The 15,147-nt window shown below is 43.6% G+C and overlaps 1 protein-coding gene across 1 annotated transcript in view; it reads right to left on the bottom strand.

Annotated features, from left to right (window-relative positions):
* Nucleotides 1–15,147, bottom strand: part of MAN1A1 (mannosidase alpha class 1A member 1) — a 193,202-nt gene that overhangs the window by 14,832 nt on the left and 163,223 nt on the right. Inside the window, exon 9 of the mRNA XM_074990664.1 lies at nucleotides 518–737. Coding sequence (XP_074846765.1) covers nucleotides 518–737 — 220 coding nt within the window. The remainder of the gene's footprint in view (nucleotides 1–517; nucleotides 738–15,147) is intronic.

Here is a 15,147-nt window from a genome sequence, read left to right as displayed (position 1 = left end):
CTATGATTTTTTTTTTCCCAGTTCGCTCTACTGAAGTTGGATTCTTTTACCTTCTCATTTCTGCAAGTTCAAAAATGATCTCTAAGGACAAATTGCACACTCAGGCATCTTTATAACCCTACCGTGTAAATGTTACATAGGAGGAACTCTGAGCAAAATTTGTCTGCGTATTTAGAACTTCATTAGTAGATGAACGCACAAATAGTATATATATTCTCAAATTAACAGAATCCATCTCATTTGTGGTGCGCTCAACAAAACTGGAGGAGCATACCTTTGACACTAATGAAAGCAAATATGATGCAATAAACACAGACAGCATGTTGCTTGACAAAGGAGGACCCATTTTTAGAGCCGCTATCAGAGCAAAGCAGTTTAAAGGAAGGAACAAAAAAGTATTCTATGTTCATTTTATAGAACCCAGGCAATGCCTTCTGCACCTGTTTTGACTAGGACAGAACTACAGATCCAGATTAAAGCACAACTAATCTCTCAAAATTCATAATGCAGTACTTACTTGTTCGATCATAAGATTCATGACATGTGCGAGCAATTTCAGCAGCAAGTTCAATATGATGCCCTATTTTATCATTCGGTGCCCCATCTGCACCTAGGGCAAACATGCCTCCAGCAAAACAGGTCAGATGTCCCATTTTATGTTCGAGCAGGCCGCCCTTCCACTCAGCAATGTACGTCAGACCGCCACTAGATTTTCGGATCAGATGGGTTTCTATGGACTGCAGAAGGGCACATTTTCACATCAAATTTACTATTTAGTAAACCAGTGTGTGGAAAACACAGGCAAAATTGTACAAAATAGAAAAGTAATAATTACACAGCTATCCAACTTTTTGGTTTTCAGTTTTATCTTCAGTATAGCTTTTGCCTTGATTTTATTTGAGAATAATAATGCTAATTAACATCAAACCCAAAGAAAATGCAACTCTTCTTTACCAGCATGAATTGACATCCAATAAGATAATTTGCTGAGACTGCCTGTACCCTACTTGTTAAATTTTTCTAAAAAAATTGAAATAATTTAAAAGGTAAGAAAATACCATTTTATTATTAATTTCCACGTCAATTTTATGACAAACTTATTTTATGTACACAGGATATATTTTTAATGGCTTCAGTGATTTAGCTTAGAAATCTTCCATTTTACTCAAAGGACAGTTTTTGTATCAGACATAATTGTGCAGTAACAGCTAATATCAAGGAATTAACTGGGATACTCAGAAAACTGCTTCCTTCATCCTTAACTTTTTTTTATTAGTGCACATCTTCTCCTGCTGTTCGTTATATAGTTGAATGAACCAGCAGCAGGTCCCCAGACTGTACAATATAATTAAGGGTGTTTCTTGTGTGCTGAATGGGTCTCGTCACAAAACTAGCAACAAGGAAGAACATTAAAATGTTAATTCATGGCAAAACTGAGGAGTGTAATTCAGGAAATTAAGAGTGGCAGCATTATATTGAAAGAGAGGGCCACTACTTTCTCGCAAATGAAATTACTGATAAGCACAAAACAGAAAGCAATTTTCCACTGTGTCAGATAGTAAAACCCACTCTATTAAGGAGTTTGTTACAATCTCAGAAATCAAACGTAAAAGTTTAAATGACCTTCAAAAGATTTATCAGAGTATTACACACCAAACTCAACCATTATTAATGGTGAATAGTTACAGAGAGGTAGCCCTGTTAGTCTGTACGTTCACAAAATAAATCAGCAGTCCTGTAGCACATTAACGACTAATAAAATAATGTTTCAGATGATGAGCTTTCATGGGACACACCCACTTCTTCAGAATTTTCCAGAGTTAAATACAGTGGGTTCAGCAACTGTAATGAAGTAGTCTACCAACATGACAGTGAAAACAGGAGTGCGCCTCAGTGCCTACTGTGGAGGACCCATTGAGCAGGTAGGTACTGTGCTCATTCCTATAAAATATAAAATCCAAAAGAAAAAGTTACCAGCCCTAGTGGTCAAGGGACAAAGGCAAAACATGGGAGGCTGAGACTGGTTCCAAGAATTAAAACTAACTTTAGAAGAACTTTTCAAATGCGACTCTAGAAAAACACCATCATCCAAGGAAATCCTGGATTCTCACCCATCCACTTTTAAAGAAAAGTTAGGAACCCTGTATGGTGGAGAGGCCAGGATTTATATCCACGAAAGGATCATACCAAATACTTCAAGTACCATTCCTTAAGGTTTCAGAGACAAGACCAAAATGGAGTTACACACACTGGAAAAGAAAGTAATCATGTTACCAGTGTCGTTTCCTGAATGGGTCTCACCTACAGTGCCTGTGGTTAAACCCAAGACTGTTCACATCCATGGGAATTACAAAGTCAGGTTTGTCTAGTTTCCAGGTTAGACCACTACCACATTCCATGCACAGAGAACTTGCTAGCAGTGTATGGTGGAAGTTCAAAAATACAAAAAGGTGAACGTATTGCAAGATTCACTCTATGACTGACAAACTCATGTCAAATTTATAGTCCCCAGCCATTCAGAACACAACTGAGTTACAAACACACTTTGGTGCTGACAGAGGTACTTGAATGATACCCTGGTATTGCACACATGAAATCTTTGGCTTGCTGCTAGGCGTGGAGGCCAAAAATGGATGACGATCCAGAAAATAATAGTGACGGAATGTCAACCAAGGTCACATACACTAGCAGTCCGAGAGTCCTGGCTCTAGCAGCCTCTCACCTATGGGAATGGTCAGGACCCCAACAGCTTTGTGTACATCTAAACTTTGCAGGTCCATGCCTGGTAAAAATATTTCTAACTAAAATAGATGTGCATATGACTACCACATAACATCCACTGTTACCCGTGAAAAGATCAGACAGACCTTTATAAAGGTCAATAAAACTTCTCACAGGCAATGGAACACATTTATGAGAACAGAATTTAAAGACTTTGGCTGTATCTACACTAGTCCAAAACTGCGAAATGGCCATGCAAATGGCCATTTCGAAGTTTACTAATGAAGCCCTGAAATACATATTCAGCGCCTCATTAGAAAGCTGGAAGCCGTGGCACTTTGAAATTGACGCAGCTTGCCCAGACGGGGCTCCTTTTCGAAAGGACCCCGGCTACTTCGAAATCCCCTTATTCCTAATAGCAGATAGGAACAAGGGGATTTCTAAGTAGCCGAGGTCCTTTTGAAAAGGAGCCCTGTCTGGACGAGCTGTGCGGTGGCGAGTCGCGTCAATTTCGAAGTGCCGTGGCTGCCGGCGTTCTAATGAGGCACTGAACATGTATTTCAGGGCTTCATTAGTAAACTTCGAAATGGCCATTTGCACGGCCATTTCGAAGTTTTGGGCTAGTGTAGACACAGCTTTCATGTTTAATTCTATATTTGCTCAGTTACTAAATTGCCCCATATCATCCACCTTCCAATACTCTGCCAGAAAGAGCTATGAGGACTTTTGAAGACAGGATGGAAAAAAATGATTACCAGAAGCTTGGAAATAAAGCTGTCTTAATTTCTTCTGAAACACAGAACTAGTCCTTAAACTATGATGGACATAAGCCTGGTCCATAAGCCAGCTGTTGATGGAAGGAAGATGAAAACTCATTTGGACTTAAAATGTCCCATCATGGAGGAGGAGAAAAGTTAAGGACACTAGCTTCTCAAAAAAAACAATACAGGACTATCAAGCTAAAGACCAAGTTAAGCACATCAGAGCTACTCTATCAAGTTTCACTACTCACTACCATATGGATTCTGGATACTAACTCAGAGCAAAATGGACTCTTGTCTTATAATATCTATTTAAGTAGTGGTGGAATCACAAAACATCTTCAGGATTAGGCTCATGTCATGACCCTGGAGGTGGCCCCAGCTGTCAAAGAGAGGCATTATCCCATGAGAAAGATCGGTAGGCATAAAAAAAAATCTGAAAATGTAAGATGCCTTAGAAAAGCACAATCTCAGAGAATGTGATCCATGTGCTCTTGAAAGGGACTAAAGATGAATCACATTATTATATATTCAGTTGTCCAGCAAATGCTTGGCTTAGTCCATCATAATAATAAAATCAAAAAAGATGTCTGGAAGATAAATTAAAGTGAACAGAAACTTGATACTGTACACTACCCCCGCTTAAAAAAATAGCACAAGGAATCATTAGAGATGAAGAAAAAAGCAAAACTGAGCCATACATAGGAATTACTGATCATCGTTATTTGCTCCCTTTTAAATGCCTGGGTTGTTTTCAGTAGCCATAAAAGTCTTCAGTACCCTGTAATATCAGCAGAAGAATTCTTGATTAACTTTTACTGCATCTATCCATCTAGGTACTTATGCTGTGCTAGCTGAGCATCTTAAAAATATAACCAACAAATTCTGAAAACTAATTTTGCTCTCTCTCTCTTACGCCCAAGAACTTACCCAGTGACACTATTTGTCTATTTTTCTGGAATCATTTAGGCTACATCTACATACACTATGAGAAAAATCTGAATTTAAGGCAATTAGCTCAATATTACCATGTGACTGTCTTCATTGTAAATACCATGAGCTCTATTTAAGGAGCACTAATATCGAGATTACAATATCGTTGGTACTTGCTGGGTGTAGCATCAAGTTTGAATTCAAAAGGTTGATTAAATGCCAGTGTGGAAGCACCATTTCTTAAAATTGAATGTATTAGCTTCCAGACTCATCCCATATGTAACCCACAATGCCCATCGGTGCTCCACTCTGGTCGCTTCTCTCTAGGTGCACAGGGATTAGGTAATAGGAAGACTGTTAATTTCAAACAGGGACCAGGAAGCCTGTGGCTGTGGGGTCATGTTTGTATGAGAGCCTGAGAAATGTCTTTTTTTCTTTGCTATTAGCACTGTGAGTGCATCCACCCATTATAAATAGCCCCAGCACGGAGTTTGTGGTTCTGTCTATACACTTAGTATTTTTTTCTCCACTGCCTGGTGCCAGCCGCTGCCCTGCCACACCACATGGCAGAAAGACTGTTGTGGGGGTTGTGCTTGCATAAGAGGCCGAGAAACTTCTTCTCAGTGGATTACATTTGTGCATGCTCCCCCGTTGCCCCACAGGTGCCATGCAGTCGGGGTCTTTCCCATACTCAACCACATCAGGTGGCTAGCTCCTGGTCTAATAAAAGGATGAGCCTGCCGTTCAGTGCTGACCATGCTGTCACGCAGCACCACGTTCTGGCTTGCACTCAGTTAAGGCTCCAAGGGTGGGAAAGATTTTTGGAGGCTATCTGCCACTTGGGGGTGAAGTCTCCCCCAGCAGCTAAGATTTTTGAGGGCTTGCTGCTGCATGGGAGGCTACTTCAACTGTCCCCCCCGCACTGAAACCCTCCATGCCCCCTGCCCCAGCGAGGACCTAGAGGGTTTTCTGCCACCAGGGGGGAGTCTACCCTGGTAGCTAAGATTTTTGGCGGGCGGCTGACATCCACTGTGTTGGCAATGTCTATGTAGTGAAGAGGGAAGACAAATCTTTTTTCCTAGCTTTTTCTATCCTCCTTCTTCTAACTCCATCCCTTGATGCAGGGAAGAGTGAGTGGAGGGCCAACTGAGACTACAGACTGTGCACAGAAGCTGTATAATGAACAGGGAAGCCAAATACCCTCCCCTTCAGCAACTCTCTCTTTTCAACAACTTTACTATCAACTCTTTATTAGTACTTTTTATTGTCTCATTGTTATTTTCGGGGATCAGATGCAATCAAGGGAGGTGGGACAGTCAGTGGAGGGCCAGTTGAGAAGACGCACACTTGTTGACTTTTAATGAACTCTTTGATAATTCAGTTACAGAAACAAAAAGAGATTTCTGTTAACTTTCCCATCTTTGTTGATGCCCTACTTTTCCTTCCTTCCAACAGGAAAAATGGATGTTTGCTTACCATGGGAGTGGAATGAGGGCAATGCAATGTGGGAAGATGATATCAAAGACCAGTGAACATACCCAGAATGCTACAGGGATGAGGGAACTCTGGTGTAGGTTCTCAGTCACTGTTTGCTGATTGAGCATGGCAGGGCCTCTGACTTAGGAACTTTCGCAGTCCATTATTTCTCTTTTGTATTCCTTTGAATTCCCCTAGCCACTCTGGTTTCAGGCAATTCAGTTTCCCTCACAGGATACAGACCTTTGCTAAAAAACTACAACTGGTTAAAAACCTCTCATGTGCTGAGGAGAAGTGTGGCTTGGGAGCTGAAAATGTGGTGGGGTTTGGCAGATGAAAACTTCACCCCCTTTCACATGCCCCAACCCTCTGCCCCATACCTGACCCCACCCTCCCACTGTCCGAACCCCTTGATCCCAAGTCAGAACAACCTCCTGCACCTAAAACCCCTCATCCCTGGTGGTGCCCTGGAACCTGAAACCCCAGCGCAGAGCCTGTACCAATCTCCCACACATCAACAATTTCCCTCAGCCTGGAGGCCCCTCCTGCATCCCGAAATACAAAATTTCTGGGCCTGTCCCAGAGACCTCTCCCTCACCCTCTCCCACAATGCAGACCCCTGAGCCAGCCCAGTGAAAATAAATGAGGATGCGGAAAGCAAGTGATGGGAGCTGGGAATGGGGAAATGGCAAGAGCAGGGGCTGGGCCTTGGAGAAGGGGCAGGGCATGTCTGTTCAGTTTTGTGAGTAGAAAGTTAGCAGCCCTAATTTTAAGAACAAAATGACAGCTAATGTAAGACTGCAGTGATAGATGAAGAGAATATATGAACATACAGTTTTTGCCAGCCTTATTCAGAAAGTGAAATAAAATGCTCATAGGAATAAGGGGACTTCGAAGTAGGCAGGGTCCTTTCGAAAAGGAGCCCTGTCTGGACAAGCCACCTCAATTTCAAAGTGCTGCGGCTGCCCGCATGCTAACGAGGCGCTGAATATATATGTCAGAGCTTCATTAGTAAACTTCAAAATGGACATTTGCATGGCCGTTTTGAAGTTTTTGGCTAGTGCAGACATAGTCCTTGTATGCAGAGGAAGCTGTGGGTTAGAAGGCAGCTTAGAGTTGTCTCCTGTCTGTTCTTTCAAACTTCTCCACATTGATCTAACTTTTTGGAGAGCCAAAGGGAAGTAGCTCTTCTATGGCCCCCAACCGAAATAACTGTTGTGCCTCATGCATGAGCAGCAACTTGTGAGAGGGGTCCCTGAAAAGGGACGGGGAAAGGGAGTAGAGTTGGGGCTTGGAGGTAAACCAGATCACATAACCTGTCCGCACAATCTCCAGGACACATTGGTCATTCGTATGGCTCACCATGCAGGGAAGAATGCTGCTAGCCTTGAGCCGAAGATGGTGTGAGGCTCCATCTGGGGCCCATGATTTAAGGGGGCTGTCCAACTCTCAAACAAAACTTCAAAATGACTGGCATGAAGGGGCCTGGTGAGTCAGGGACTGGGTTGAAGACTGCCTCCTCCCAGGTTGTTTCTGGTGTCGCATATTATTGAACTGCCTGTTATTAAAGGCCGGTGCCCTGTATCTGCAGTTGGATTGTCTGTTTTGAGGGCACTCTGAGGTGCTCAAATGGAAGCCCAGAGTACGCAAGGTTACCCTTGATTCCTTGACTTAGTACAAAGTCTCATTAGTACTCTCGGCAAAGAGGTGAGACATCTCAAAGGGCAGGCTTCCCACTGCGGTCTGGACCTCTTTGGTGAACCCACACAGTTGTAGCCCGGACACTCGCCTCATGATTACTGCAAAAGCTAGGGACCAGGCTGCAGCATCTGCTGAGTCTAATGCAGAGTGCAGGGCTGCTTTTGCTTTTAGATAGCCTTTGCTCATGAATGCCTTGGTTGGCAGGGCCATATAACTTGCTCATTCAAAATGGCAGGCTGGATAAGGAATATGCTTTTTCTTTCCCATTGTGTCCAGTCTTTGTCCCCAAGGCTGACCCTGTAATTGTGTTGCCTTCCCCTCTGATTGACTGCATCCACTCTCAATGAGTTGCAGTGCAGGTGAGAGAAAAGAAATTCTGCACCTGAGGGGGCAACGTAGTATTTGTGCTCTAGCTTCTTTGAGGTAGGCAAAATCGAGGCTGGGGTATTCCAAAGGAGTATGGCTGGCTCGAGCAGAGCCTCATTAATTGGAATTGCCAGTCTGTTATGTATAGATGCCTGGCTTTTTTTTTTTTTCCTTTAGGTAAGGAGGGTTTGGACCTCTCCTTCTCTCCCACCTTGGGTGAGGACACCTGGGCTGCCCCCTGAACTGCAGGGAGGCTGGCAGTGTGGTGTTTTGAGGCAGTCCCTTGCGCTCTCGGGGGGACAGAGCCTGACAAGGCATATGACCTGTTCATGCCTCAGGGGATTTCCCCCTCTTTGTAGGGCTTGCCAGTGTCAGAGCCCTGTCAGTGCTCTCAACCCCAATGGGCTGCACCTGAGGGGGGAGTCCGTTTGCTCTGCAGGAGGCAAAACCTGCTCCATAAGCAAGATGTGGAGCTTCTGCTCTCTGCTTCTGCGGGATCGTTTTGAAAGGCTCCTGCAGTGAGGACAGCCTTCGGTTCTGTGCTGGTGTCCCAAGCACCGGACACAGCGAGAGGGGCCGTCTGACAGAGGAATTGAGATGGCAGAGGCAGAGCACTTTTTAAAGTCCGGGAAATGGGGCACGAGTAAGTGGCTGGCTGCCCTGTAAAGTGGAGCTGGCAAACGGCAGGGGCCTTTAAAGTAGAAGCTGCTTTAGCGGCTCTCCTTGTTGCCAGTTTTTCTTTCTTTCTTTTAAAGCTTTCGAAGTCTGTTTGATGTTCACTGACTATTTAAAGACTCTTCTTCTTATCTTAATGGATAGTTTGTCTGTTTGTTTTTCAGGTCTGAGGGTAAGAAAGTATAATGTGACGGGAGCCAGTGGCGAGAACAGAAGAACTGATATGACAGGCTGCCCACACATGCACAGTAGCTGTCACAGGTGTCTTAAGCCTGTGCTCTGTGCACGTGGGCAGCCAGCTGAGGGGCACTGCTAAGAAAATCTTTGGCCTCTGAGCACAGCGGTGCTGACACACCTTAGGTGAAGCAACCGCGGGGACTCTCAAAGAAGCAGTGGGGTTCCCGTGGCAGGGGCTGCAGGCGGGGTTCTGTGTCCTGCATAAGCATTTTGAAAATCTGGCAACCTTAGTCAGTATGAATGAAACAAAAGATTTTCAGAATCCACAAAAGAATTGTCCTTTTTCAAAATGGCCACCATAACCAACTGCTGTCAATAGGATGGAGGTCATAAGCTGTGCTTAGTGAAGATGGCCTTTGCCTCCTTTGGTTCCTAATGGGGGGGAAGCCCACCTTTCCTCTGTGAAGTAGACCTACACAGAGTCAGGGTACAAACGGGAATACTGCTAGGAGCAGCAAAGGGAGATGACCACCATATGCGCTGAAGGACGACCTGTGCCATCTTTCCACTGCCAATAAGAAGAAACAACAACTATTTTAAAAGAAGGCCTTTATTTTATGGGCCAATACTGAAGAATGAAGTTCAGTTCTGAATCATAAGATCAAAAAGTAACTTAACACTAAAAAGTAGCCTATGCACAAGATTTCAATGAATTAACTCCGTAGAAGGTTTGAAGACTATGCATTAGCAAGATATTTTTTGCATGTGGGAGAGGAAAGATGTCAAGAATGATACCATACATTTTAAAGAATCAATTTGAAATTAATTTCAAATTTAATTAATGTATTCACTAGTGAATTCTCATACCTAAAAGATTTTTAATTCCTGGCTTACATGCAAAACTCAATCCATCCTTACCTTATGAGATGCATGTGGCAGCTCCATATTGCTAGAACTCCCTATGCCAACCACGGCAAAAAAGTTCATTCTTGAATTAAAAAAACTGCATGTTAAATTAACAAAAATAATTAAATTATATCCTAATCAGCCACCAAGTTTCATTTAAAACATCTAAATTGAAATCTATGCACACTTGTCTGAGTCATTGAGACATGCTTATAGTGAATACATACTGCTACATTTCCTGAATGTCGGTTGACACTTATCTGGTCCCATACCATGAACCCTATGTCAAGCTTGAGACTGATGCGAAATAAGTTTTTTTTTTGTTTGTTTGTTTGTTTTTTTTAGCAGAGTTACATGGTTGTTTACAACAAAAGTACTGACATGCCTTTAAAAGATGATGTATAATAAATGACTGTTATTAAACTAAGTGATAAAGGCAGAAGCTATGTTTTTCTTACTTAGGAAAAGCAGCAATTTATTTTAGCCTAAAAATTAATTTATATTCTTCAGTAGAGCCCAGTAGCTGCCCACCAGAGCACTACCATAAGTAAGTTTATTAGCACCATGCATAAAATCATTAGTGGAATGCTATGGCAGAGACCTTCAGAGAGTAAAGTTAAGTACATCTACCATGAAGGGCTACTTCATGTTAAATGTACATTGATACAGATAACAATTTGGGCAACTGCCTTTGAGAGAGAATTAGCTCTATCTGGTGCATTATCAACCACAGCTGATCGATCTATCGCATATTAATGGTTTTGTCCTCAGCACAAGATGTGTTCCAGACCCCTCCCCTCACTACTATCTTGGTAGAACATCAGAAAGGAATAATGCTTAGTTGGGGGTAGAAATAGTGAACCCATGACTGAAAAGGGGAGGTACTGTGAGACCTTAATTTGTGACTTAGATCATCTGCATACGCAGCTTGACAAATGCAGAAAAGATATAGGATAGCTTAGTAAAAACTAATTTGCATATTGTTTTCTAAAATTTCCACAAATTTCAGCTGTCTCTGTCTTATGACTTGTCTTGTCACAAAGGTTGAACATTTTACTTTGGCATCTCCCATAACTTTTGTAAATTTTTTCTAAGTATGGCAGTTGGTTGTTGGTCAGCATAAGAGTTTGTGTAATCAAAATATAAGGCACATTTACACCATTAAAACAAAATACCCTATTATTCTCAATTAAGCTGATAGTCTCACGTTGTTGCTTGTCTTCATCAACCCATCCTTACTCTGGTATAAGAAGGTTTTTTTTTTAAGCTCATGTCACTTGGGAACATGTTTAAACTAAACCAAATGAAGTACCTTGCATGTAGATTAGTAACAGAGAAAAAGCCGTGCTAGTCCATATACTATGAAAAAAAAAGCAGTAAAGTAGCATTTTAAAGACTAACAAAATAATTTATTAGGTGAGCTTTGATTACTATTTTTGGTTCTCTATGCCTTAAATATTGTGTCTGTTCTGGTATGGCTATGGTCTGAAGAAGTGGGTCTGTTCCACGAAAGCCCACCTAATAAATTATGTTGTTAGTCTTTAAAGTGCTACTTTACTGCTTTTTTGTTTTTAAACCAAATGAAGCCACTTTTGTACCTGAACAAGTGTGGACACACTGGGGTTAAACTTGTATAACTACCTCAGTTTACCCAAACCAATATAACTATACTGACGTAGCTAGTTACACTTTCCTGTGTAGACAAGCTTTTGTTCAATACTTATGTAAGGCATGGGGAGACTGAAAGATGCTGTAAATTACAGGATCATTTCTATGCTAACTAATAGCTCTGCTTCACCATCTAGCACAGATGATGCCAGCTCCCCGTTACAATATCAGGAGCAAACAGAAATGTAAATGAAAAACAATTGCCTCATGCTCAGCTCAGAAGAAAATGGAAGTTAAATTGGTAGACAAAAGGAAACCTATTGAAAGATTAGAAGTATCTGAACCATAGCAAAAGCAGATGTGAAAACTAGGCTAGACCATATTTAGATCTGAAACAGAAGGACAGTGTCCTTGAATATCAACAAATCGACTGGCAGCTATTGTAAAGCATGGAGTAAATCGTGGTGCGTTTGTCAGCTTGTCTCACTATGGTTTCCTTTCTGAATCAGCTAGAGGCCAGAACTCCACTAGAAACTTTTGCTGGTAAATATTGTTGGTTTAGGGTGAGATTTTTTATATAGTTTTTCTCTAGGCAAAACTCCTAGTGTACTCAGTTACATTGGTAAAAAAAAAAAAGGCCTTTTGCCAATATAGCTTATTTTGTTATGGGTACTGGTATAAACTGTACTGATAAACATCAGAGAGGTAGCCATGTTAGTCTGTAGCTTTGAGAACAACAAGAAATCTTGTGGCACACCTTACAGACTAACAGATATTTTGGAGCATAAGCTTTCATGGGCAAAGACCCGCTTCATCAGATGCATGAGTCGGGGGCGGGGGGGTGGTTTCAGAGGGGCAGACTCTGACAAAGGCTCACATCTCCCTGTCTGATCTGACTTGTGTTTTACTCTTTTGATAAGCACTATTGATACTGGGCCATTTCCACCTTGCTGAATAGACCTTGTTAGCTCTGGCTCTCCCTCTTACTGGGACCCCACTCTTTAAATACCCCTCTGAAACGCCCCCCCGCATTCATGCATCTGATGAAGCAGGTGTTTGCCCACGAAAGCTTATGCTCCAAAATATCTGTTAGTCTGTAAGGTGCCACAAGACTTCTTGTTGTACTGATAAAAGCACACTTCTGTTGCTTGCGGACGTGTCTAAACTAGAAGGGCTTAGTTATACCTGTATACCCATACGGGCATTCCATGTCCAGTGAAGACTAGATCCTTGTCACTAAATGATTTTCAGAGTCAATCCCCAAATGTGGAATACATTGCAGTAACACACAATGAAGTGGCCATGACAACTGCATCTACGATCACATCCAGGAGAAAAACCATATACGTGCATAGCAAAACAGATCAATACATTCTAGCCACCAATGAAAGAGCCAGAGACTGCTCACCATCTGGATGAAAACAGTAGAACAAACGATTCTACATCCCGGCAGGAATGAGGCCTGAGGCAGGATCGTGTACTGCATGCAGAACTCCCTGAGCACTAGGTTTTTCTGGCAGAGGGGAGAACAACGACCACCACCCCCATCTACTGATATAAAACATGGTCATTGTGTTGCCCATTCGGCTTTGTACACATTTGCCCCTGAGGTGTTGCAGGAACACCTGGCATGCCACATGGACTTCCCGGAGTGCCTGCACATTGATGTGCAATGACTTTGCCTCCCTGGATCATAGGCCTTGGTATGCATGTCAAGTATGTGTCCAAGGCATCCATTATAAGAGTGACTGCCAGCTGTGGGACAGAGAAGGGAATCACCCCCCACAAGCCACCTGGGGCGGGAGCCACCAATGGAGACAGGCAGGCATCCCCATTGGGATCATCAGCACCCAGTCTGACTGGTCCCAGGATGGCCTGGACACTGACACTAGCTATGCCTGAAGTGGGTGGAGGTGAGGGTGGATGTGGTACCGTACCAGTGTGCAGGCCACCATACGCCTGAGTAGCCTCATTCAATTGTGTGCCATCATCACCATGCAGCACTGTAGGTCCTGTACGTGATTGTCCTTGGCAAGGAAGCGGGCCCTCTGGAGGGAGCCTGTCACCGATGGCAAGTCGAGCAGGGCCCCTATGAACTCTATTCTTTGCATTGGGATGAGGATGGATTTAGGTACAATGAGGATAAGGTTAAGCTGGGAGAAAGTAGCCATTGTGAAGTCCACATGATGAAGTATCTACTCCCTGGAATCACCCATAATTAGCCAGTTACCCAGCTAGGGGAATACTTGGATGTGCTGCCGGCATAAGAATGCTGCTACCACCACCACGCACTTTGTGAATATCCTGGGGGCTGTGGCCATCCCAAAGGGGAGTACCCTGAACTGATAACAGCTAAGCGGAGGACACACCTGTGGGCTGGGAATAAAGGAAATATGAAAGTATGTATCCTTAAGATGGAGGGTGGCAAAACTAGCCCATAGATCCAGGGAGGGGATAATAAGGGCCAGCAAGACCATCACAAAACGCAGCTTCTTTATAAACTCGTTGAGATTCTGAAGGTCTACGATGGGGTGGGAGGCCTCCTTTGGCCTTGGGTATAATGAAGTATCTGGAGTAGAACCCACTGCCTCAGAGTTTTTGAGAACTTCGTCTCTAGCCACGAGAGCGAGAAGGGACTGCACCTCCTGCAGGAGGAGCTGCTCTTGGGAGGGGTCTCTGAAGAGAGAAAGGGAGTGTGTTGGTAAGTAGGGAGGGCACAGAACTGGATGAAATATCCTCCCGTACTCAAGACCCTTCCACTCCTTCCATACTCAAGACCCAACCCTCTGAGGTAATATGGCTGCAAGAATGGACGGGAAGGCTCCCCGGCTGAGTCTGGTGCTCAGTCTATGGGCACACCCTCAGAAGTTCAGTTTAGGCCCTGGGGGCTGCTTGCCTTGGTGCTGCTGAGAGGAAAAGTGTTTATGGGTGCTTCTCCTATTATTATTTCTTGTGTCCCATGGTAGTCCTGGTCCTCCCTAAGCCTGAGAGTACCTAGGCAGCAGTAGCCAGTATTGCCATCACTGTGGGGCAGGAGTGTGAACTCCCAAGGACTTAAGAGTGACCATCAGCTGGATGGTCTGGAAAGAAAAGCTTGTCAGGTCAGATCCAGCCCCCAGGGCTGATTTTGCCCACCCTTGTTTGAGGAGCTCTCTCCAACACCGAGACGGAAAGAGAGTAAGGATAGCTAGAAGGGACAGCAAGACTTTGGAAGCAAGTTTTTGGAAGTGTCAGAATATGAACAGGAAGAGAGGACTGGTTGAGCACTAAGACCCAGGGAAGGCATTGCCTCCTCTTGCCTCTCAGACACGCAGCCCATCCATGGTTCTACAGCAGGATTTTTCAACAGAGGGCTCTTGGTTGTGGAATTCACTACCAAGAGCATCCAGACCACGTTTAGAGCATCATGAATGCTGCTGCTCTCTTGTTAAGCCTTCTGCTAAGAACTGTGTTAGAAATTAGCCTAACGGTGTGCTCAAGATAAAGTGAAGATTTATTCTTCTGAAAGATACAGCTCCTCTGTAGTAGGAAGTGAAGGGAACAGTGTTCCTCTTCATTGAGAGTTTCATACTTTTCCAAATTTGTGTAATAACAACCCACACATTACTGGGATACATGTATTATGACAGTAAAATCCCGAGTTATGCAGGGGTTGCATTCTTCGCAACCTTCGTGTAACTCAAATTTCGCATAAGTTGGGAGAGGTGGACCCCTCCTTGCCCCTGGGAGCCTGGACTGAGGTGCAGCAGCACCTGGTCATTTTCCAGGCTCCCGTGCCTTGTCAGTTTCCCAGCTCCCCGCTGCTTGCAGGAGCGGGGAAACT

The sequence above is a fragment of the Carettochelys insculpta genome, chromosome 3, assembly GCF_033958435.1.
Source record: "Carettochelys insculpta isolate YL-2023 chromosome 3, ASM3395843v1, whole genome shotgun sequence".
NCBI lineage: Eukaryota > Metazoa > Chordata > Testudines > Carettochelyidae > Carettochelys > Carettochelys insculpta.
The sequence above is the reverse complement of the archived record's forward strand: the minus strand, read 5'-3'. Positions and strand labels throughout refer to the sequence as shown.